Source organism: Malus sylvestris, chromosome 5 (genome assembly GCF_916048215.2).
Source record: "Malus sylvestris chromosome 5, drMalSylv7.2, whole genome shotgun sequence".
NCBI lineage: Eukaryota > Viridiplantae > Streptophyta > Magnoliopsida > Rosales > Rosaceae > Malus > Malus sylvestris.
Genome location: NC_062264.1, coordinates 32,008,161 through 32,030,658, shown reverse-complemented (window position 1 = coordinate 32,030,658; position 22,498 = coordinate 32,008,161). Strand labels below are relative to the sequence as shown.

Here is a 22,498-nt window from a genome sequence, read left to right as displayed (position 1 = left end):
AATTGGTTTTAAAAAAAAATTAAAAATAATAATTATTTTATTATTAATATCTCCTTCCCCTTCTCCTCCACCCCCTTCTCCTTCTCCTTCTCATTTCTCTACTTCTTCCCGTCTTCTCCCTCCTCTCCCTGATGAAATCCAATGATCCAAACCGCCCAAACTTTTCTCTCCGTACCTCAAACCCTCACTCCACACCCCTCAAAACCCTCATTCCACAATGCCAAAAATTAGACCCCCGCCGACCTTCCCGCATAGTCAGTGACCCCAAGGTTTGACAAGTCGGGTTCTTCGCCTCACCCGAACCCATCGCCTTGCCCGAGCCCATCCCCTCCTCCTCTCCTCCCGTCTCCAACATCTCCCCCTCCGGTAACTCCCTATCTCGGGTATTGATCCCCCCAGAAAAAATAAAATAAAATTTAACGTGTCCAACGTCAGCTTTTTTACGTTAGACCGCACATGGGCACAAGGTCGGGCAAGGATCGCCTGATTGAGCTGACTCTGGGCCTAGCAATTGTCCAACTTTTTAATATGGACTGGAGCAAGATTTTCGGTTTTTTGGGCAATAACTACCCAGTTGCCTTGGCAATTTCATGTGGGCTAGAGCTGCTCTAAGTCAGCTATTTTCATCTCTCACACACCATCTACTAGTAGAAACTAGTACTGGCATGCTTGTAATTTCTAAATTCATGTTCATGTAAATTCTCGGCCTACATGCAAGATCCATGTAGAATTTGGGGGATGAACAGCATCATTAAAAAGAAATGACATGAAAAGAAAACAATAGATAAAGAGGCAACGACAGCAAATAGAGAAGACCGATGTAAATGAAAGCCAAACAAAGAGAAAGAAAACCAAGGGAAAATAAACCACAGAATTTTCCAAAATATTTCTCGCATGAAATTTCTCAATTTCTTCGCTCATCTTGGCAAACGAGGGAGTTAGCCTTTTCTACGGTCCAACTCCCGATTTTTCCTTGAATTCTAAATATTTTCCCATCATCCAAACACATGGTAAGCAGAACTATCTAAATAGAAAGCTATTTGTTAAGGTAGATGTACATGGGGAGAGTGGGTTTGGCTTTGGACCTATATAGAACTCTCTTGTTCTTGAATGTCCAGTTCTCAATTGTTATCACCATCTTGCCAGGTTCACTAATATAGAAGGAGTTTCTAACACTTTGTCCCAATCTCTTCCTTTCTTGGAGCAGAATCTTGTATGAGCCTTCATCATCAGGTACAAACTCCTCCTTGTAGTACACATCCCATCCCACCACTGTTAGATCCCACACCATTGTCAATCCACCCTAATCAATTAATTAAGCACACCCAAAATCTATCAGTTAATCAAGATTATTCAAGCATAAAGCTAGAGACAAACTTTTGGAGACCAACTGATGTGAAATACTTTCGTATTTGCTTTGAATAAGTACGGTTGAGGGCATGCCTGGACGTAAAACTAATGAACCCTTGCCTCATCATGCATCGAACTAAAGGGTATTTTTGTCACTATGACCACCACAAATTTCACATGACGGTACAAGTTTGCTCATGATATCTATTATCAATATTATACCTTAGGTTTGAGACATCATTAATGTTCAATTACATTATAACACGTGAATTAGTAACATCAAGTGATAGTTTAACTGTCACACTAAAAGATTTCTCCAATTTAAAAGTAGATAATTGAATTTATGAGAAGCTTAATATATTTGTTGTTTGAAGTAATACCTCAGCAACTGGGATTTCGATGCAGGCATTTGTGCTCGGTTTGACTTTGAGCCTTGATGCTTTGTCCTCTGGTGTGAAATCACCATCTTTCTCTCTTTTGAGGCCACCATACTGAGATGGGAGTTCTTCTGGTTCTACAAACCTTTTCGGTAAATTTCCAAGCAAATTTGTGAGAGAAAAGAACATAAATTAAGCAATCAAACATTAATTAGTGAAATGTTATATAGTAATCTCACTTGAGAAGGGTTTTTGTAACATTTGAAGGCCTGGCAAACACGAACTTCTTTTTGGTTCTTTGACTTAGGAGCCTTGATCTGAGCACATGCACCACATAATACCAAAGTGGAGCATTTATCACAATCTGCAAATTAATCAACCAAACTTATTTCAACATTTGTACAAAATATTTCAGCGTGATCATAACCTCAAATTTGAAAGTACTACTTACATTCTTTTGGATGAGCTCTGGATAGTTTTCTTGGAGCAAAACTAGGGTTTTGTTACTAAGAGAACGAAGCTCCTTCATGTCCGGCCCCGGCGAGTGCTTCAAATCGGTAACGTGAACCATAGAATCCACTCCTCCGTCCTTGAAGCTAAGTTTTTGAATTCCCCTTTCCATAAACTGAACCCTCCACCTCAAAAACTCTTGCCGTTTCTCCTCAGAACCAAAAGTCCTATTGTACAATTCCCTATCTCTAAAAGGCCCATAAAATGTATAACACAAAGGGTGCCCTTCCTTGTCCACACTATTCAAATACACCACATTCTTAAGATCACACCCCAACTCCTCCTCCAGAATCTCATCCGTTTTGTATTCTTTTCGCCATTTCAGCATCCTTCGCAGCATCTCGAACGCTTCCAGGACCTTGTAGTCTTTTGCTCTCAAGAACTTGAGCAGCACAATGTCGGTGCCTTGGTGGCCTTTGCTTGGGAGTAAAGGCACCCCCCAAAGAGTGATCTCCCTCGGCTCCATCTCCCGCCGGAAACTCTCGTCCGGTCCAAGCTTCTTGTTGGGTTTTCCCAACAGATAATTCCCAACAATTGCATCCTCAACCCTGCACCTCAATTCCATCAAGGCTCTCTGCTTTTTCTTCTTCTTGTTCTTGAATTCGACAGACGGTGAATTTACATTTCCACCCTCCTGTTCTACATCACTTTCTTGATCTTCACTAGGGCTATTTTTGCTTACTTCTTCATGGGTGCTTTCATCCTCGGTTTCTTCGACACGATCATCCTCGACATTCTCTAATGGTGTCTCTTCCTCCTCTTTCTTCTCCGTCATCGTGCTTTCAGGTTCCCGGTGCTGCCAGAGTTTCGGTGTACACAGCTCTCAGGCAGTTATTTCCAGAGGACTAATTTTTGGTGGTGAGAGGATTCAATGGTGGAGAATTGAGATCGACATGGAGACACAAAAATTTGCAAAGCCTTCGTCTTTTTTTCCCTTTCCTTTTTTCTATCACCTCAAACTCCAAAGCTCTCTTGGAATCTTCTGTGCCTATGAAGATGAAAACAACCGTGAGTTACCCTTGGCGCCAAATTTAGATTGTGTGATGATTTTTTTTTTTTTAAAGGAAAAAAATAATAATAATCATCACACAATCTAAATTTGGCATGCGATAAGATATTTAAAAAATATTTTTATAACCAGTCGCTAATTTGTTGATGATAAATCACAATGTATTTATAATTTTATATCAACTTAAATTCGATAATGAAGTTTGGAAAAAGAAAATTCGATAATAAAATACCGTTAGACCAACTCATTATATGCGAAGCAATCTACGATTAGATTGGTCCAAAATTGTTTTAGAGTGTTTTAAGTTTTGACATGTGGTAGGCTGGCATGGATATTAGTGGCTCTTAATGAATGGAAGCTAGGAATACAAAAGATCTTTCTTTTCTTTTCCTTTCTTCTTTTTTTTCCTTTTTTTTTTTTTTTATTAATTTGTTTGAGTCAAACTTAGTTTTCAGCTTTCTTTAAGGGATTTAAGTTAATAAGTTGGCTCTATTTTGTTAAGAAGCAAAATGAGAAAGAATAGAAAAAAGTTTTTTTTATTATTATAGTCTATACCGGAATTTAGACGGTTAGATTTTTGTGACTTTTCGATCAAATAAAAAAAAGATCTTTGACCCTTCATTATCAATGCAATACACTGAAACATTGTAGTGGTTTTAAATTTTCCTAAGATAAATGCTAAAATGACTCTCTCAAAGTGAGACTCTCTATGAACTCTCCGACACCTCATAGTTTAACGTCAATTGTCGTGCCAACATTATAAAAAAATTGTGTAAAAAAACATGATTAGTTAATCTCTCAACCCCTTGCACATAGTTCTGCAACTCTGTTGGGGACTAGTTTAATAATTTGTTGGTGTATGCCTAAATTGGCCAACATGTTACATTTGGGCAACTAACGTGGTACTTGGCAGATTGGCAATGACTACGTTTCACTAACCAGAACGTGTTACATGACTCATTCTCCAAGTCACTATTCCAAGTCTCCAAGTTATCTTCTATTCCCACGCACTCTCTAGTGCTTTTACATATACGCTCCAATGTGGTGTGAACTTGTGATTATGACAACTTTCAACAAAAGCGCTTATGAGCAGACTACTTTCTACATAAATATTCTTAAGCAAACCCTAATGCGGTCAATCTTGAGACAACCACACTCTGGAGATTCATTGGTCTTATGCACTCCCCTCTTTCTTTCCGGCCATTTAGCGGAAACATAATAAAAAACAATCAAGGGACAAAATTAAGAGGAGTGCAAGAGGTAAAAAGAAAATTGTAAACCACCACTCCCTAAAAGTAAAAAAACACAGTAAATCATGTAAAGCTTATTGCTTTGTGAAAAATTGAATCATTATCAGTCACCAAATCAAACATAACCAAAAGGGGTGAATTTTACATGCCTAAAACAGAAGATCTATTTGCTGAATTTCATGCCTAATTATAAAAGAACAATCCAGCAGCCACACAAATCTTACAACCTTTATGCACAGCAATTACATGAAATGTGAGCAAAACAATCCGTATCTACATCATAAGCATGGTTATCTAGCTGAAGCCTGTAGTAGCTGCATCACGACTCCCGATACTTGGTCAGGTCAAATGTCAGAGTTTCCGAACAGCTGGAATAAAGCAAACACAGTTACTGCATTACTAAACCGTAGAGTGAATTGTGAAAACTTATTGATGTTCCTAGTTTCGTGTGAAGCTCACCTCCTTTCGCAGTCCCTGTAAACCCCAACTAAAGCATCAGCCTTGTCGTAGAAGCTATCTTTTAGAGATATTACAATGCTCTGAAAACCACTGCCTCCCTCATCATCTTGGTTAGCCCTGGCTCCTTCACGTGCCTTTGAACGGATGAATCCAGCAACCTTAGCAACATTCAAGTTATCTAGTGCAGCATCGACTTCATCCAGTATGAAAAACGGTGAAGGCCTAAAACTGAACCCATGCATAAGAGGAAATAGAACTATTAATATACATTACTATTGTGGCAATCTCCATATACACACTAAGTTCCATCCTGAAACTTTCATGTGTGATAGCCTGTAAAACTTAAAGGTAAAAACTCTTCCATTGGTAAAAAGTTAAGAGACACGCCTGTGTATGGAAAAGAGTAATGCCAATGCTGCAACAGTTTTCTCGCCACCAGATAGTTGTTCCATATCACGAAAGCGCTTTGTTGGGGGCATAGCAGTGTACTTAATGCCATGTAAAAATGGATCATCTTCATTTTCCAAATTTAAATATGCCGTCCCACCCAGTGGATGTGTGTTGCTCTTCGTCAGTTGTTTGTATATCTTATCAATGTTACTGGAAATATGTTGGAAGGCATCCATAAACAACTCGTACCTGCATTGACCAAAACAAGAAAACAAAAAAGCTAGCTGCATTACAATAAAAAACCACAGAACAAATAGTTTGCAGGAGATCACCGTAAAACAATACATTACTTTGCTTTTCAAAGGTGGAAAATTAAAATTTCTCTTTCTAGTTCTTATCCTATAGAAAACGTCTATTTAACACAGCAGAATTGCATGCCAAGCATCTTTAATAGTGTAGAAGCAATTAATACCTCTTCTGCTTAACTGAGTTAAACATATCAGTTTTTTCCTTCTCTTCTATTCTAGCCACTTCAAACTCTTCAGTAACAGCTCTTTCCTTTTCTTTTATTGCCTCATATTGGTCCAGGGCCTTCAAATTTGGAGCTGTTTTTTCAATTTCTGAAATTACGGCATCCATTTTTTGCTTAAATTCCACCTCAAGCTTCTCCCGTTCAGAGGGCCTTCTGTCCCGCATATGAGACTTGTTTAACTGACTAAAATCGAAGACTGGGCCCATTGGGGAGGAATCAATCTCCATTGGGTCTGAGATGATGGGAAGGTTTATTTGTTCTAATTCACATTTCTCTACTATTTCCTGCTTCTGTGACATCAGCTGCTCAATCTGTGACTCCTGTAAGGTGAGAAAAACATACGTAAGCCTTTTAAATTTACCTAGAACAAGGTACACAACTGGTGAAAAGAGAACTGACTCCAACCTTAGCGTGTATCTGTCGATTAAGTTTGGATAAACTTGTTGTAGCTGTAGAACCCCGCTTGTTCCATTCTTGGATTTCCTTCTCACACCCTTCTGACTTGGATTTCCATTCTAACGAATGGGAAGAGACATATTAAAATAAAAAATAAATGAAGAATGAAGAATAAATTGGCTTGCTGACTAGTTTGAATAACTTAAGAACTAAATCTTGAGCTGATTGAATAGAAGCTTCAAAATTTCATTTCTTGGAAAACAATCCCATTTCATACCTTGTATTTCTTTCTTCCACTGATCAATCTCACCAGAAGCTTTTTCTGCTGCTGACTTGGCTGCAGCCTCTTCCTTCTGAACCCGTTCTAAAGCTTTTTTAAATTTACTAATAGAATCTTGGAGTTCGTTAATTCGTGATTCCATGTCCCGGTTTTGCTCATACTCTAACCTGAAAGTAAACAAAAATAAAAGCATTGCATCATATAATCTGAGTGAGTGCCACAGCTGCAATACAACTAGTACTCAGAAATGAGGAAACTGTTTTGATTCCGAAAAGATATAGGAAACGAAGAAAATGAAACTCTTAACAGGTTTAAACTGACATCTATGTTGATATTTGCATTTATTGACTTGAGAGCGAAATGGAGGGGGAGGCAAGGACGTACTGGTATTTCAACTTTGACAGCTGGCTACTCAAACTAAGCCTCTCTTCAGCCATATATTGGGAAGCCTTGAGTTGATTTTCCTCATACTCACGGATGTTTGCCACCCCAACAGATTTACTAAAATCTTTGTAGATTCTGTCAACAATTTCATTTATCCTCTTCTCAAGCTTATTGATTTCCTTGCTCCGCTTATCTACAGCTTGCTTTAACTGCAAGAAAATTTGAAAACAGCTGAAACTACAGGCTTGAATTCAAATATTGCAAGAAACTAGACGAAGAGCCTTGTCATCATAAAAATCAAAACAAAAAACCTTAAGAAGTTCAGGACTGCTGCGATCAATCTCCTCTTTTATATTCTGCTTTTCCCGTGCCAAGGTTGCAAGTTTGTCCTTGATGCTTTTCTGCAACAAAAATTATCTTATTTGTCCATCCAAGAAAAATAATAATTGCATAAGACAAAATCAAGAAATAACAATGTCATTTTGCAGTGCATGCAGCCCACCCCCACCCCAATCCACCCACCCAAAAATAATAAAATAAAGGGGTAATTGACCTTAGATGAAGAGAAAAATTAGGATTGAGTGAGGTCAATAAAGAGATAGATTAAGGACGGGTATGGACCTTAGATGGAGAGAAGAATTGTTTATATTGACCTTAATTGAAGAGGATAATTGATTCAATTGATCTATGCTAGAAAGTGGAATGACCATTGACCTATGCTGAAATATAAAATGATCTATTGACCAAAACCGGATTTCCTACAAAATAAAACCTTACTTATTTCAAGTATTTGAAACTGGCCACACCTTTCCACAATTCCATATCTAGAAATCATATTATTTTTCAAATCACATACAATAACTCATAGCAACAGGCAACAGCTCTAATTTTCAACCTCCATCTTCCCTTCTGGATATAGAGTATGGGTCACGTTACTTGACACAAACAAAATCAAAATGTCATTGACACAAACAAAATCAAATGTAAGGATTTCAAAAGAATTTCTATCCCACTCAAGTTATGGCAGAATCTCAAGCCATTTTCAGAATGTTATATGAAACAATTCTATGCTAACTGCTAAACAAAAGTTCCAAGGACCTGAGCAGGTATAATCTGGCTGAAGGACCAAACCAAGATGAAAAGTGGGTATGGATAAAAAAGTAAATACCTATTGCCACCATATTTAAAGCTTCAAAGCATGATAAACTAACAATTAAAACCATTCCGACAACCCTTCATCTGTAGAATGGAAGAGAATCGATGGATTTACCTTCTCAATCTCTGCATACTGGATTTTTTTTTGGAGTCCACTAATTCTACCAGTTGTCTCCGACTCTTTTATCTGCATCTCTCTAATTGACCCCAGCTCTTCCAACTCTGACTCAAATTGTTCTTTCTTCTTCTTTAGTCCTACAGAACAAAAACAGTTAAAGCCACATCCAAAATAATCCCAAAAAAATCAAATTCAAAACAATAAGAGAAGTCAAAAACAACCTTCAACTTTTTTATCATCCCACTGTTTTGACCTTGCTTCCATTCCACCACTTGTACCGCCAGTCATTGTGCCAGATTTGGCAAGCAGAATTCCATCAACAGTTACAACTAATTTATATCGGAAACATGAAAAGGTAAAGACCTAATTCAATAAGAACATGATTTGTTAATACACAATGTGAAACTAATTACCTTTGAACCTCTCACCAGTCCAGCTGAGACGCTTAGCCTCATCAAGTTCATCACAGACAAGAGTATTGCCAACCGCAAAAAGAATTGCCTTCTCCAAGGCAGGATCGAATGTGTGATTTGTTAAGTCCACAAATCATAGAAGCTTTTTCAGACTTTCGTGCATAAAATCACAGTTTAATCTCACAACCAAACCAAAACAAAAAGAAGAGAGGCCAACACACATAAATTATAGCATGGCATAATCATGACATAACCAACAGCAACAAGTTGATAATAGTCACCAGAATACATCCAATGGTGCCAAAAGGTATAATCATCAGTTAAGTAACTCAAATTCCTTTTGGGAGGGAGACAATTGTAAGGGGGTCGCATGAAGGAAACATCACAGAAGATGAAAGAAGAAAAACATGCACATCAAATCACGCATAGGCAGAATTGTCAGCTGACCAGAATGGAGCACCTGAAAAACACATGGACACGGGCAGCAAACATACCCAGGCTACTGTACTGTAAGACCATTACCAGAAGACAGATTATAGAAGTATTGCATTGCTAAAGGATATTGAACTACATCAAAGATCAGCTTTGCAGTACCACCTAAGTTGCGCAATCTCTCCATTACGGGCTTCACACGGACAGACTGAAGAGGTATGAATGTCTGAGGGGGAAGCCTTTGTTCTTTCAAATACTGCAGGGATGCAAAACGTTCAGAACCAGAATTGCATTCACATACTTCAAAAGTTTTGTCAACCCCACGAATCCAGTGATGGCCAGTCAATAAACCAATAAACAACCCAGCTTCGTGCAATATTTATATTCAAACACACAACCAGCAAATATGTACATAGAAATTGAAAAGGAAAAAAAGCATCTGCTTTTCCTAGATGGAGAGGACTGCATTCAAAGCCAGAAGATGAAATGCCCTCAAGTATTCAGTATGCAAACAGTAGGATAGTTAACAGCAACAGGATGCCTCATCCATGCTTAGGGGTCAATCACATTTATGTTTTAGCAATGTTCAGTGAGTTTGAAGCACAAAAATGTAAAAACTACCTATAAAATACAAAAGCGAAGTATTGATAGTTGATGTCAACAGTATAATTTAGATAAACACACTACGAAAGGAGATAAACTTATAAGATCATAAAGAACCTTGATGCATTCCTTTCCCGTTTGTTCGTCCTCAACTACAACTGCATCCATAAATTTACCCATGGCAACAGTAACAGCGAGGTTATACTTTTTCTGTGTTGGCCTACAGAGTTCAGTCATACGACCGTGGACACCGTGAAACAGGCGTTTGAGAGTCTCGACTGCCTGAGACAACCTGGAATCCCTCTCATTCTCATATCTGTCAGCCTTCAATTCCCGTAGTTGCTTATCTATTTCATCAATTTTTGACTTCAGATTTTCATATTTCGTTCTGTATGCACCAAAAAAGACAATGGTAAACATGAATTCAATGCTTTTTTGTCTTAATTTCTGGTAAAACAACAAAATAAAATGACAAAATATAAAACACAACCAAATCAACACATAAGAGAATGGGGTGGCAGCACAATACACCTGCCAGAGCCTACACACACACATATATACATAAAATAGAGAAGCATACAGGCGAGCTGAAAAACCTGGCCTGTGAATTTTTAGATTGCATGGCATGCAGTTCATTATCCAGATTTTTAGCTTCATCCCTATGTTTCGCAGAATTTTCTTTAATTTTTTTCTGCCTTGTTTGCATTTGTTCCTCTTGTTCCTCTAATTCAGCCTCCCGACTTCTCAACTGTTGAAGATTTTCTTCCAAATTCTTTTGAGCTTCAAGATCAGCATGTTGTTGCCTATCCAGGACCTCTTTCTCATCTCTTAGCCTTCCAGTTTTCATCCCAGCATCTTCCTTGCTGTAACATCAGCATCTCAATGACAATTTAGAGAACCATATCGCAAAGAGAAACACTAGAGAAAGCACAATGGCTAAATGAATGTAATAAAGGAAAGGGTAAGCAGGGCAACAAGTTCATTCCTTAGCTTAAACTTGAAAAAAAAAATGGTATTTAGCCCAAGGAACATATATTTTGGTTGAATAAAAGTAAAGAGCCAGACTACCATCACAATAAGATATACTGGCCATATAAAGCAGGAATCACCAAACGCTTACATTCGAAAGTATTCCCTTAATTCAGTATCGTCTAACTTCAGTTTGTCGCCACTATCTCGGCCTTGTTCATGTAAATCCTCTAGTTTTGCAGTCAGATCCTGTATTCCCTTCTGCAGCTGTTTTATATCCTCTTTATGTCTTTTCCTTTCTTGTTCTTTCTTAGCAAGCTCCTTCTCACTTTTCTTGATTTTTGCATTTATACGAGACATTTCCTCTTTCAGTTTCAGAAGGTCTGGTTGCTGCAAACAGAAAAACAATATTAGATGACCAATAATATTTTCCTCTTCAGCACAGAAAAATACTTTATGCAGTAACAGAAAAGTAAAGGTCATCATATTAAAATGGCAACAGAACCAGCAATATATGACAAATATACAAGGACCACCCTATATTTCAACAACATCTTATAGTTCCCCAGTTTGACTACCATGAACTACTTAGTCATCACCAATCTTAACCTCATTGGTTCAAGGGTCGACCAGAGCCCAATTCAACTCAAATTAAACTCATTATAATAAATCTCGAGTGAATTTTCTATGTCCCATTGAAGCCAAAGAAACTCACACTTTTGTCAAGTTTACTATTTCTATCTGAAATCTTCTTTTCACATTGTGCAATTTCTTTCAGATATTTTGCTTGTTCTTTCTTCTTATTGTTTGCTTCTAGCTGAAACTCATCAATTTCTTGCATAACTTGTTCGCGGCTTTTCTTTTCAGCTTCAAGCTCCTCAGTCATTTTTGCAATATCCTTTTCTATGTTGAACAATTGCCATAAAGAATGTTCTTTCTTCAAAGATTTCTGCAGGACAAATAGATAATCACACAATTAGCATATTACAACTGTTAGAAATTATGAGGCAGAACATTCAATGGCAAACACTTAAAGCTATTAAACTTGTATAAATAACAAACTTCAAGACCAAAATTTAGCTTCGAGAAAAGTTTGGCATATTAAGGAATTCCCCGCTTAGCCTGCACTGGATTTTTTTTACAAATCTTGTATATGCACACACAAAGTACACTAACACATGGACACAAGACAGATAGTCTGTGTGTGTGAGTGAGTGTGTAAGTGAGTGATTGTGTATGTGCATGCGTGTGTGTGTGTGTGTGTGTGTGTGTGTGAGAGAGAGAGAGAGAGAGAGAGAGAGAGAGAGAGAGAGAGAGAGAAGAGAGAAGAGAGAGAACCAAGTCTTTGCAAAGCCCATTTAGTATGCTCTTTCCTGAATTACATAATTCCCTACGAGTTTGAGATTTCAGCCTACCTTCGCATTCAGTTTGTCTTTGTACTATTCTTCCCTTTTGTGTATGCGTGTGTTTGGTTAAGGGATGGCAAGCTAGAAATTTAAGCATCCAGTTTGTGAGAATCCAAGTAATTATGAAACTTAAACATTTTCAAGGACAACTAACTGCAATTCTGCAGCTAAAGCAGATATGGTATTATGACAAAACATGCATATGCACGCGTGAATGCAGACATGTAACCCATGTATGTATGCATGTAAATGCAAAAGCAGCTGCAGCTCATATGTGCACATGTATGAAACCAGCAAAGAAACCTTGAGATGCGCACCAGTTGATCTTGCAGACGGAGGTGTTTCTCAGCTTCTTCTTTCTGTTCTTTCTTTTGCCTCCTCTCCAATACTATTGTTCTCTTTCTCTGATAAACAAGACTTGCTTTTTGTTCAGCTTCGGATTTTTCTTCTTCATATTTTTCATAGTCTCTCTTGAGTTCATCAGACCCGGAGATCTGCTCAAGAAGTGCAGTAAGTTCCTTGGGATTTTTGGAGGCAATAGACTCCACATCGCCCTGAAATAAAAAAGATAAAAGGTGGTTAGAACTTAGAAGTCACCCTAACTTCCTATTGACATATCAGAACCACCGTAAGAGCTCCAATATGTCTTACGGTATTTGAAAACTAGTGAACAAGGCACAGTTTAGCATGTTTATAAACTTCCTTTAACACTTAAATAGCCGTTAGGCAATGACTCGACACTCTATGACCACTCATTTTTCCCCTTTTATGATTATGACTACTCATTTTCCCCCTTTGACCTAGAATGAATATACTCTCCGATGCAAACAAGATGCAACCAACGGTACTAACTTGGCCACTACATACGACTCAGTGATAGATGCTAAAGTGATGGAAAGTTGGAAACTATAGACAGGGAAATGAAATCCAAATTACAATTTCAAAAATGAAGTCTACATTGAGTCTCATAATTTGAATAGTTTCTGAGAAATCATATACATTTGAAAATAAATAGATATATATACCTTTCTCCACTACCACACAGCGTGGCAAATAAATGCAAATGATTTCCTTTCCCTCCTTATTCAGAGAAAATTTTCCAAGTGCATGTATTCAAGCGGGCACTCAATGTGTCACAAAATACGTGGAGGGATACATAAAAATATCTCATTTCCTCCACTTGTATTATGACACGTGGAATACCGCTTGAATACCCGGTACTTGAAAAAATCTCTTTTATAATCAACTCCAAATTATCAGCTTCCAAACATCAGCAACACCTCCAACACGACAATTGATAAATAAATAAAAAATCGAACAGATAAATGAAGTACCCTAAGCTCACATTACATATCGATACTGCGAAATTCGAAAGCATTTGATCTTTTAAATTAACCTGAAAGACGAGGAAATTCCGGGCCTTGACAAGAATCCCAAGAGACCTGAGCTTCGCATTGTACTCTTCCCACGTCACAGACGCCCCATCGATACGGTACTCGCTGCCCGCTCCGCCGGTAATGGCTCGGGTGAACTGGAGCTCCGACCCGCTGGCCAGCTGGTAAACCAAGCGGACAAAGGCCCTGCGGCCCTTCTGGTCCTTCTCCCTGTCGTCGAAGGCATAGATCAGGTCCTTGAGCTGGGCCCCGCGGAGGTGGCCCGTCCGCACGCCGAGAACGAAGCTTATGGCGTCCATGAGGTTGGACTTTCCGGCGCCATTGGGCCCAATAATCGCAGTGAAGTCGTAGAAGGGGCCGATGGTCTGGAAGCCCTTGTAGGACTTGAAGTTCTCGAGCTCCAGGCGGAGGATTTTGCCCTGAGAGACCAGGGACGGCATGGCCGGTCGAAGCAAAACTAGGGTTTGGGAAAAAATGGAGATTTAGGGCTGGATTCTGAAAATTGAAGCTACGGATTCAGGGAATAGTAGCAGAGCGAGTAGATTTACAGAAGCTTGAGATTTTTCCGGATAAGGAAGTGCGATTTTCTTGGGAAAACGGAGGGAAATTGAAAGTACGGAGAGGAAGGGAATTGGCGGGAGAAGGGGAGTTTTGCACAATTAGAGCTGGGCATTGACATTTTTCACTACGCTATATATCGAGCCTGTCGCACAGCATCCTTTGAAAAAAAAAAAAAAAAAAACTGTTTTCGCTGCAACGAGTAAGCTCATTTTTGTATGGTTCATGTTTTCAGTTTTTTTTAGCTCAGCTTTTTTTTATACTTATTTTTTATAAAAGTACATCAATGCTAAATCAGTATTCAGTAGATCCATTTTTAGTTGGTTTTTGGTATTTTGTAATGCGAATACAAGATTATTTGGATTTTGGTCCCTTTCTGGTTTTCTGGTTTTCTTCCATAATTTAGCTAAATCTTCAACTCTTCGCACCTACAACCTAATGATATTTTTCTTTATCAGGTGGTTTAACTGAATCCACATCTCTTGTGATATAACGTCATTGGTATGAAACGAGGCATATTTGAGTTTAAAGTTGTAAGAATAATAGAATATAGGTTGATTGATTGCCGTTTCTTTGAATCAAATATTTAAAATAAAAACACTTCATCGGAAAGATAAATTTATAATTCTCAATTTCTAAAATGATGTTATTATTGACACTCAAAAAATTTTATTGTACATTTCAAATTTATTATATTTTGAAAGAAACTACACTTATTAAAAGTGGACAAAACAAGTTTAGAATGCCAATAACGACACTTGAAATGATCCGTTTTCAATATACTGTTGATATTATAATATGTCATCAATATTTGATGGTGATGGATATATAAAAAAATAGTTGATACTTGAATTCGATTATTCATCAATTGAGATTTAATTTCGTACTCCTTTTTAATCTAATAAAAATAAAAGAACTTCAACGAAAAGCTCTCGGTACTCTTCACTTGGCAAACGAGCTATTCATCAATTAAGAAACGACAGGGAAAAAAAACTTTGCATGGATGAATATAATGAACTGGTCACAGGAGCAATAAATATTACAACGTTTACAGAAACGATTACTTACTATGAAAGGAAAGAAAATGGAAAAACCTCATAACCGAGGATTGGTCTTGCAAATAAAACGTCATCTGCGTGGATGCAGCGCGGCGGCGCAGCCATCACAACGAAGCATGGATACAGCTAAATGTATCGAGCTTGATTCCTTCATTCGCCTAATTTCTCGCTGCTGGACCTGGGGTCTTTGTGCGGAGAATCAACTATTTTGGTTTCGCTATGTTTTCCTCCTACCTCAGCGGATGAGCTGCCTTCAGAAGCACTGCTGGATTTGGTGCCTTGCTGCGAAGAATCAACTATTTTGGTTTCGCTACGGTTTCCTACCTGAGCAGACGAGCTGCCTTCATTAGCACTGGAATTTTCGGGCAGTTTTCCATCATGTTTTTGGGTGTCTTCCAAATCCTCGCGCTCAGTGGTGTTGGAGTTTCCAGGCAGTTCTCCAGGGTTTAGACCAGATTCCATCCCCTCGTCCCAGGTGATTGCAGGATTTTCAGGCTGTTGGATTCCAGACTTTTGAGAAGCTTCCAATTCTTCGTACTTGGAAATGATCTGTTGGAGTTCTTCGTGAAGGAATAGGGCCTCAAAGAGCATCCCTTCATCATCGGTAGTGGTTTCTATGATCCTTTTAATAACGGGCTGAGACTCCTTGCACTTGTCCAGCATGTTTAAGGTTAGTTCTTCCTGCAATCAAGTATTCCATCAGCTTTCATGTCTTTCTGCCCACAAGCTGATCTTCGAATAATGTAAAGAGTGAAACAACATTCAATTAAAGCAAAAAGGCAAATATGTCCTAGAAGAATCATTTTCATGTATCTAAATAAGTATTAATGTTCATCCATATAAATGATACAGAAAGGAGATACACGAACGGCCATTTTCAATTGCAAACATTCTAGTGCCCCCATACTTGCACGCTCGCACCCCGTCATAATGCATGGCACAGATTCGAGTCCATACCACGGGTTCCAATGTACGAGATCAACATTTCTACCTTTTATATTAACGAGAGTTTAGTAGTTCATCCATATTGTACTTGTAACTTGGGGCAGAACTTGATGTCAGAATAAACAATTATGACAAAAGGAATATGATCAACATGAAGAGTTTTGAAAAAATTATGATACGAAGGTATAGTATTGCTTTCCACTAAGAAATCAGAAATACCTTCAAAGTTTTCGGATCTGTTTCAGTATTCAAAATACTTGACAGAAGTTCAAGGCTATTGCGAGCAACAACAAGAAGTTCTTTTTTGTCTTCAACTGCTACATTTTGATAGTTAAAGGGGAAATCACTATGATTTGCTCCTCCATGCAATCCTGTGTCAGGTACAGGGTATCTTTCAGGGGGAGACAGCGGGTCATGAACATATGACTCCAAGGTAGACTGCAACGAGGGCGAAGCCCCTTCTTGTGCTAAAGGATCGGTGCTTCTCTCTCTCAAGCTCTGCATAACACCCAGAAAAAAAGCTGGACATCAGCCTCTTAATAACTGCAAAACTAGGACTGTTACGGGAAAAAAAAAATATAACCCAGTGAACATGTCCAGACAGACCAAAATAACAAACTGAATGGCAGGTAGTTGACACCACTGACAAAATTGTAACTTGACTACGGGACATTTGCTGGCGTAAAAACCGTAATTGTAGGTAATACTCGAGCCAACTAAAGCCTAATAAAGACTATTTGTTTTATATTGTTCATTTACGTTTTTATGTCAAAAGTTTTCATGTAATGCAGAACTATCACAGAGGTCAAATCACGGACAAAGAAATGGGTGATGATCTTTTTAAAAATCTATGTCAGGGAAGGCTCACATACTTGCATGGCTCCTAGTATAGATACTCAAGGGGGAATTCTTCTTGTTCGGAAGATACCAGCTGCTGATCCAACATAAATGCCATTTTAAATATGTTCACTCTGCTTTTTGCGAGTTTGATTTCCTTTTTCTATAATTTCTGTGATTGAATATAATTATCATTCTTCCAAAGACACTACCAGGACCAGTTTAACCATTTTATGTAATGATCTAAGATTGTGCATCTAAAACAAGAAAACTGTTGTTAAGTTGCTGGCCGTAGATCAGCTTTTTATGAGGGACTGCAAATGGTAGGGGTTTCATGTGAGGAACTGTCATATAATAAAGAATATTTTTTTTCAGTAATAACAGTTAGAAAGATTAAAAACTCGACGAACACTAAGAACTAAGAAGAAACAAAACTACTCCGATAGACATGTACTTAACTGATGCCGGGAAACAACTTAAAATTCAAAAATGCAATTGAAAGGATAAAAATACATGATAAAATGCTTGATATCCAAAATAAAGAGGGCTCACCACGTAAGTTTGATGAAATACAGGCAGATATGCAAGATCCTCAGACTCTCCCCAAGCCCTAATCAATTGCATAGCCCTTCGTCTATTTTCATGATCCGTTTGCGGATTATCAATCATCCTAAGCATCTCCTCCAACACCTTCTCCGATGCAACCTCCGAAAACACCTTTTCGCAGTTCATAGTACAAGCCTCCAACAAGTCAAGACTCAGCCTCTGGCTCACCACACTCTTACCCGTAATCTTCTTCTTTATGGCTTTAACAACTTCGGACCCACTAAACTCTTCACTATTGATCATTGCACATATCCTCAAATTCATACCCCAATTCGGCTCCTCCATGGTCTCCAGAGTGGCCTCGTCGATCATCTTTGATTCCGGGGTCGGTGCTTGCAGAATCTCCTTCATTTCCTTCATTTTCCCACTTACCATTCGACCCATTTGAGCTCCACCTATCTTTAACCTCTCCCCCAACTGAGATAGATTCAACTTGTCCATTATTTTACCAGTCTCTTCACTTTTGGATAAATCACAAATGCACAACCCTGATTCCAATAAAAGTAAATAAATTACAGTGTTCATAGTCACAGAACTCAAATTTAAGCTATTTTACAGTAAAAATGGAATAAATTGTAGCTACATAGAAAATACAAATTTAAATCAAAATCAAAGTCTAAAAAATATGTGATTTATTGGGTGGCTCTGAATCTCTGATTGATTCCTGGAAACATTTCACTGTTCTTAGTCTCAAGTTTAAACAATTTAACAGTAATATTCAATAAATTGCAGCTCAAAATTAAATATAAATCAAATTAAAATTTCGGTTTTGCTCAGATTCTCTTATCAATCCAGAAAAACACGAAGGCAAACATAAAAATTTAGTTTTTTTACTTCTCCATCTGAAACTAAAACAGATCAATTGAAATTTGCGAACAGCTGAAAAATCAAACGAACCTGCTGTGACTTTCGGGTCTGCGGAGATTGCAACTGAGGAATTTGCAGGCTCTGCTTGGAATCCTCGAGCTTTTGGAGAGAGAATCGGAGGCTTTTGAGTTGGAATTGGCCTTAAAGCTCTGAACTTTAGAGAGAGAAAGCGAGGGGTGCGGGGGGGAGAGAGAGAGAGAGAGAGAGATGGGGACGGTCACGACTGGAAACAAACAAAGATAATGCGTGGCGGAAATAAAATAATGGACACAAGGATTTTGCCTCGTGGGCTTTTGGTGGATTCTGTTGCCACGTCGCTTTTGATGTTTGGGGTTAAAGGCAGATGGAAGACCACGTGTCCTCTCCGAATCTAAAAAAACAGAATTCAAAGATCAAATAATCCGGATCATTAAAATTTAATTCAACGGTCACAAACAGAAAGTTTTTCTAAAAGTTATAATAAATGTAATTGTTGGATTAAATTTTAACAGTCCGTATCATTTAATCTTTGAGCTTCGTTTTTTTAGATCCAAAGAGGATTTGTACTCTAGATGGAAATGTTTGGGGTTAAAGGCAGATGGTAATATTAATGAAAGCTTAATTTGATTGTTCGTCCATGTGAGACTTTATCCTCACATTCTAAAATATGTTGCCTATGATCACCACGGGCCTAAAACAAAAACAAACAAAAACAAACTTACCAAAATCTATCCTATAAATTGCACAGTTTAAGATTTTCCAAGAAATACGACATCAAACTAGATTATAAACAAAATTGATGTGAACCTCGGTAAAAAAAACTTGTCCGAAGAAAATCAAAACTTTGATGGAGGTAAAAAAAGAGCTCCGCACATACTTTAAATACATGTCAAAGTAATGTGGAAAAAAAATCCTACGGAAGCTAATGCGGACGAGCAATTTGAAGATGGGAGTTCATGTGTATGAGTACATTACGGTTGTTGAGTTCTCAGACTAGTGCATTGCATGGAGGGATAACCTTGCTCATTAAGCCAGTGATTGAGATGTGCCCTTTTGTTTTAAGTTGATGAAGACATTAGTTGTCCTTTTTAATTGTAATTTTTGTAATAACATTTGGATTGTTTCTTTTGTTTCAAGTTAAGAAAGTCACCACTGTTTTATGTAATAATGTTTGGAATGAAATGCCTACGATTTCTAACATACAAAACGAGGAAGGTGAGAACAAAAATATTATTGGACAACTAGTAAGGATGGGTCATTGCTAGAATTGGATAATGACATGACTTGACGAGCTGACACTAGTTCGAAAATGGTTATTGGGAAAAATAGATGCTATGATGGAAGCTAAACTTCCAGGGTGTGGATTAAATGCGTATCCACGATCCACATATTGAATCACAAATCAAGACATTGATGGCGCGTTTACTAATCCGTAATCAAATTGAGAGGAATTGGATTGAGGGGGAATTTGATTGAGGAGGAATTGAAATGAGGTGGAATCAGAATCAGATTCCTATTGAAGTTGTTTACTAAAACTGTCAGGAATCGGAGTAAGAATGATGTTGAGTCCATATAAGTTGTTTACTAATTCATTTCAATCGGAATGAAAACTAGGTTGATTACTATATTGCCCTTACATAAATAAATTATTTTCATACTAATTAATTTAATTAAATTCTTAATTAAATTTATATAATAAAATTCATCTATATAAGCATGTATAAATAGGTTTTATTTATTTATTAAAAGATGGCAAAAATGATATTGAGTCTATATAAGTTGTTTACTAATTCACTTCAATCGGAATGAAAACTAAGTTGATGACTAAATTGCCCTTACATAAATAAATTATTTTCATACTAATTAATTAAATTAAATTCTTAATTAAATTTATATAATAAAATTATCTATATAAAAAAATATAAATAGGTTTTATTTATTTATTAAAAATGACATAATGAGTGTCAAATGAAGGGCAATGTTGGGATAATAAGAAACAAGTGAGGGCATAATTGGAATAAAAGATGCATTCCTGATTCCCTTGCCCTTAGGGAATTCAAATACCTCACAAAACTAGGAAATCCGGTTCCTCCAATTTCAGGAATTGGATTCCTTGTTTCGTGTGGGCTCCACCACTTTTTTGATTCCTTAATATTTAGTAAACACTGGAATACTCCGTAATCGGAATTCAATTCCCTTTCTTTATTCCGATTACCCTTACGTAAACATGCCATGAAGGTAAAATATTTTGCCTTAACTGAGATGCTAGCTCTCAGCGAATTTGAGTGGAATGAAGAAAAATGATGCCAGTTTGTGAGAAAAGTGTGTATGACGAGCGGACGAATGTAGGTATATACATGCCCTTGCTAATTTAATGTATTACTTGTTGGAAATTATTAGTATTTAAGTTTATTTTAGTATTTGGGTTTTGCTTGTTAGTTTAGAATTTGGGCCTAACCCATCCGAGTTAGGGCTTCTTATGTTTAGTTCTCTATAAATGTTGCTTGTAATTTAGTTTGAAATAAGTGAGTCACAATGTAATCTTTTAGGGTTTTGTAGCTGTTTCGGCATTCTCGTTTCTTTTAATAATATTCTTATTATTTTGTTAGTCTTGTTCGTTGCGCACTCTGATATTCAACTTGGTATCAGAGCAAGTTTGATCCTTCGAGATTTAATCTGCTTCAGGTTGGTATCTGTTTGCTTGTTTTCATTGTTGTTTGTTCATTTTAGATTTGTTAGTTGGTATTGATTGTTTGCAAGGAAAAGAAAAATGAAAGAGAAAAAAAAAGGTTTTGCTTGCAGAGCAGAGGAGAAGATCCCCCAGCAAATAAAAAAGGGGACAAATGAGAAAAGAAGAGAAAAAAAAAAGAACCACGGAAAGGAAAAAGAAGGAAGAAGGTGCAATGTTGCACCTCTTCACCCAGAAGAAGAGAGAGAAAAGAAGGAAAAAGAAGAGAAAAAAATTGTTTGGAGCCTTTGAGGCCCCCACAGGCAAAGAAAAAATATGTGTTTTTTTGTTTGTTTGCTTAGGTTTGTATGCAAATCTTGCATTGGCATCGGCATCGATATTGGTATTGGTATTAGCATCAGCATCAGCATCGGCATAGGCATCGGCATCGGCATTGGTATCGGCATCGGAATTTGGAGGCTTGCATCCACATCTGCTTGTTGGCAAACTCATGTTGTGTACCGCCATGAGTTTGACAGGGGTGTTGGAAAGTATTAGTATTTAGGTTTATTTTAGTATTTGGGTTTGCTTGTTAGTTTAGGATTTGGGCCTAACTCATCCGAGTTAGGATTTATTAGGTTTAGTTCTCTATAAATATTGCTTGTAATTTAGTTTGAAATAAGTGAGTCACAATGTAGTTTTGTAGCCGTTTTGGCATTATTGTTTCTTTTAATAATATTCTTATTATTTTGTTAGTCTTATTCGTTGCGCACTTTGATATTCAACTTTACTAGCCCTTTATACACGCTCACACTTGTAGCAATTTATTATTAACATCTATTTCTTTACTTTATATATGGAGACTAGTAGGTGCCCACGCACACTTTCTAAGCAATTTCATTTCATTTCATTTTGTTTTTTTTATTATGAAATGGGATTAGTTTTTAAATTCTAAAAAATTAACAATATTAAAAAATATGTTATGAGGTTGTTGTAAAAAACAGTAGTTGCAAGGTTTTTGTTAAAAACAGTAAAATTTATGTTCATGTAATTACTAAATTGTTCATATTTTTTATTTGAGTTCAGTTTTGATGAGGGGGTTAAAATGAAGTTTTGGTTGACAACTAGAGTTTTATTAATAGGTAGTTTAGATTATATTTTTTTTTCACAAGCTATTTATGGCAATATCCTAAGGTTAGCATATGAAGTATTGAGAAATTCTGAAAAATAGCCAATTTTAGAGGCAAGGATTGAATTGTAGCCAAACTTTATAACTTCTTATAAATCAAACCAAAAATTCATATAAAAAGTCTTAATTACCCATAGTAATACTAATCCTCTTCTCTTCCCTTCTCCTTTCACAAACTCGAGCATAAGAGAAGACAGAGTGAGTTAATATAATGCAACAGATAATAACAATAACTCTGCTCATGATTATTAAAATAGGAAAACTAACGAAAAGTCCAAAAAAACTTCATTTTTAATGAAAAACCCTTTTTAAAGGTACAATGAATAGTACCAATGAAATGTATAAATGTGATTTTTCGTTAAAA

General features: G+C 37.2%; 3 protein-coding genes across 3 annotated transcripts; all 3 read right to left on the bottom strand.

The window, feature by feature from the left end:
* Positions 1–767: 767 nt before the first annotated feature.
* LOC126621667 (patellin-4-like) lies at positions 768–3,284 on the bottom strand. Its single transcript, XM_050290210.1, has 4 exons — positions 2,179–3,284; positions 1,967–2,091; positions 1,731–1,872; positions 768–1,303 (listed from the first exon to the last, which is right to left on the bottom strand). The coding sequence occupies exons 1-4, from the start codon at positions 3,010–3,012 to the stop codon at positions 1,037–1,039; spliced, it is 1,368 nt and encodes a 455-aa protein (XP_050146167.1). The 5' UTR covers positions 3,013–3,284; the 3' UTR covers positions 768–1,036.
* Positions 3,285–4,559: 1,275 nt separating this feature from the next.
* On the bottom strand, positions 4,560–14,146 carry LOC126620660 (structural maintenance of chromosomes protein 1-like). Its single transcript, XM_050288879.1, has 18 exons — positions 13,430–14,146; positions 12,351–12,587; positions 11,343–11,576; positions 10,779–11,017; positions 10,255–10,521; positions 9,776–10,046; positions 9,187–9,311; positions 8,624–8,733; positions 8,432–8,539; positions 8,208–8,347; positions 7,249–7,338; positions 6,938–7,146; positions 6,551–6,720; positions 6,283–6,392; positions 5,818–6,197; positions 5,343–5,594; positions 4,956–5,183; positions 4,560–4,864 (listed from the first exon to the last, which is right to left on the bottom strand). Exons 1-18 carry the CDS (start codon positions 13,865–13,867, stop codon positions 4,816–4,818), a joined length of 3,657 nt encoding a protein of 1,218 aa, XP_050144836.1. The 5' UTR covers positions 13,868–14,146; the 3' UTR covers positions 4,560–4,815.
* An 821-nt stretch (positions 14,147–14,967) lies between these two features.
* LOC126620661 (TOM1-like protein 2) lies at positions 14,968–18,539 on the bottom strand. Its single transcript, XM_050288880.1, has 4 exons — positions 18,329–18,539; positions 17,378–17,919; positions 16,208–16,486; positions 14,968–15,724 (listed from the first exon to the last, which is right to left on the bottom strand). Exons 2-4 carry the CDS (start codon positions 17,870–17,872, stop codon positions 15,194–15,196), a joined length of 1,305 nt encoding a protein of 434 aa, XP_050144837.1. The 5' UTR covers positions 17,873–17,919; positions 18,329–18,539; the 3' UTR covers positions 14,968–15,193.
* Between the last annotated feature and the right edge of the window lie 3,959 nt (positions 18,540–22,498).